Source organism: Elephantulus edwardii, unplaced genomic scaffold (assembly GCF_000299155.1).
Source record: "Elephantulus edwardii isolate Elephantulus edwardi_28Jun2011 unplaced genomic scaffold, EleEdw1.0 scaffold00410, whole genome shotgun sequence".
Taxonomy (NCBI): Eukaryota; Metazoa; Chordata; class Mammalia; order Macroscelidea; family Macroscelididae; genus Elephantulus; species Elephantulus edwardii.
In genome coordinates, this window is record NW_006400160.1 from 32,891 (window position 1) to 35,399 (window position 2,509).

The 2,509-nt window shown below is 46.7% G+C and overlaps 1 protein-coding gene across 1 annotated transcript in view; it reads right to left on the reverse strand.

Annotated features, from left to right (window-relative positions):
• Positions 1 to 2,509, reverse strand: part of CRLF2 (cytokine receptor-like factor 2) — a gene marked incomplete at its 3' end in the record, with an annotated part of 39,035 nt that overhangs the window by 7,003 nt on the left and 29,523 nt on the right. The window contains exon 7 of the mRNA XM_006902413.1: positions 33 to 137. Coding sequence (XP_006902475.1) covers positions 33 to 137 — 105 coding nt within the window. The remainder of the gene's footprint in view (positions 1 to 32; positions 138 to 2,509) is intronic.

The following is a 2,509-nucleotide window of genomic DNA, read 5'->3' on the forward strand; positions in this document are numbered from 1 at the left end:
CCAGGCTGGGAGAAGGGACGCAGTTCTCTCACCTGGAAGTTTCCTCTGTGGTCCTCAAAGAGCCCAGGGAAGGAGAATTTCGGGTCTGGCACGGTTGGCATTAGGACGTTCTTCATGCTGGAATGAATGTGGGGACTCTGGTTACACAGATGGGAGCCCACATGACCCTGGATCCTCTGAGAGACCTGGGCCAGCTGTACATCTGGTGGTCACCAGCGATCAACCCCAAATTCAAGGCATAAAACTCACTCATTGCCTTTGAATCAGAGCTTACCCATAGCTGACCCTACCTTGAGTTTTAAGAGGCTGTAAATTGAACAGGAGGAAATTGTCCGTCTTTCTCCCTCAGAGAGAGTCGAACCACCGGCCTTCAAGATTGGCAGCCAAGTGCTCCAATGACATTTCTTTTAATTAAGTATCTAAATCTATTTTGTGTGTGTGTGTGAATTCAAACTCCCAGCCACCCTTCAGGACAGAGCAGAGCTGCCCCATGGGGTCTCCGAGGCTGTGAATCTTTACAGAAGCAGATGGCCTCATTTATGTCCTTCAGAGCAGCTGGGGGATTCGAACCACTAACCCTCCAGCCAGCAGGTGAGTGTTTTGACCGCTGTATTGTCAGGACTTTTCTTCACCAGCCAGCGAGACCTTGAAACCAGTTGTCTCTGGATCCAGCCCTACTCATGACCATTCTGGGACACCTCCCCGCTGTACAAGATTTCCAAGGTGATTTTGTTTGTTTGTTTCGGTTTGTGGTTGTTGTTTTTACAGACAGAGACAGCCAGGTCTTTGCTCCTAGACACTCAGCTGCAAAATCAGACTTCCAGTCATATGTTTAGCATGCAAATGCATTCACCTTTTCTACCTCCCAGAGGCTGGTTGTGTAGGACACCTGTCCTGTCAAAACCAGAAGCATTTTCACCACTCTTTGTGCTTAAACTTCACTTTAAAAAAACAAAGCAGATTCAGGGAAAAGACTTGGGTTTGTGTTAATTGTTTTTCCCCAGGAAGTGGTCCCTCTTTTTCCTCTTGGTGATGACTCAGCAATTCTTTTATCACTGACCCTCCAGGCCAGGACCTGGCCCCTGGGCAGCCAGCACTGTTGTTAACTGGTCCTGAATCATTTTCTCCATTCTCAGCTTGGTGTGGGATATGTAGGTGACTGTCCTTCTCTCTTGGCTGGTGCCAAAAAGAGATGAAAGTGGAGTGGACTGGGGCAGTCTGGAGTGTAAACAAGCTTGCAGAGACCCTAGATAAGGGTTCTGCCTTTGAATTTCGCATCAAGGCTGTCTTCATCTTACCTGTCTCCACAGACAGCACCCATGCAAACAGCAGGCGAGAAATCAAACATGCTGTTTATCTTGGGGCAAATCTCCCAGCAAAGAACTCTTAAAAGGGCTTCAGAGCAAGGATGTCAGCATAAAGACTAAGGGGCATCTGACTAAAGTGATAGTTTGAATTGCTTCATGCTGTTGGTAGGAGATGCCATAGAATTTTCCTGTACCAAACAGATCTGATTTGATGGTACACTCACACAAAAATAATAAAATAAAATAAAATAAAGAATTAAGTAGGACTTGCAGAGACCCTATAAAGTATAGATCTGAGCCCTGTTCTGTCCTGCCACCTTCTCTGACATCCTCAAGCCCATGTCTGCGGTCACTGTGTCCATCCATCTCGTCGAGGTCTTCCTCTTTGTCTCTGACCCTCCACCTTCCCCAGCAGGGTGTCCTTCTCCAAGGACTGGACCCTCCTTGACCATAGGCCCAAAGGATGTGAGACCAGATCTTCGCATGCTGGATTCTATGGACCACCTTGGCTGCACTGCGTTCAAGACAAACTTATTTGTTGTTTTGTCAATCCATGAGATATTTGGTGCTCTTCTCCAACACCACAACTCAAAGACACTGATTCTTCTCTGTCATCTTTATTGAGCAATGATGTCCAAATAAAGACTAAGGTGCATCTGACCCAAACCATGAAGCATCCTTGGTAGCATATTATGTCATTTGTTGGCCTGCAAGCTCACAGGTGGGTGGTTAGAATCCACCAATCGCTCCTTGAGAGACAGATGAGGAATCCCTTTAAAAATTGTTTATAGTCTCAGAACCCCAATCAAGAGTCACTACGAGTCAGAATTGACCCACCGTAAAGCAAGTTGGGGTTTTGGTTATGTGGAAGGATGCGGAATTCAATCGGGGGAGCTCTGAGGAGCTGTGTAGGGAGCTGCGCTGGTCATTTAAAAGCTATGCTTCTTTGGTGGTTCGAATCCACTAGTTGTTCTGAGGAAGACAGATGGGCCAGCTCCTTCTGTGGGATTTGCAGCCTCTGAAAACCCACTGGCGGCCTGACACAGAAGAGAGCACGTGGACCTTTGAGACAAAATCCTGGATGTTGCAGACTGTTAGCATGCTTAAATGGTCAGGGAAAGGTTAGGAGTTTCAATCCATCCTGAAGTGTCACAGAAGAAAGGCCTGGCAACTCTGGGTATAATAATAATAGTTATAGTAAT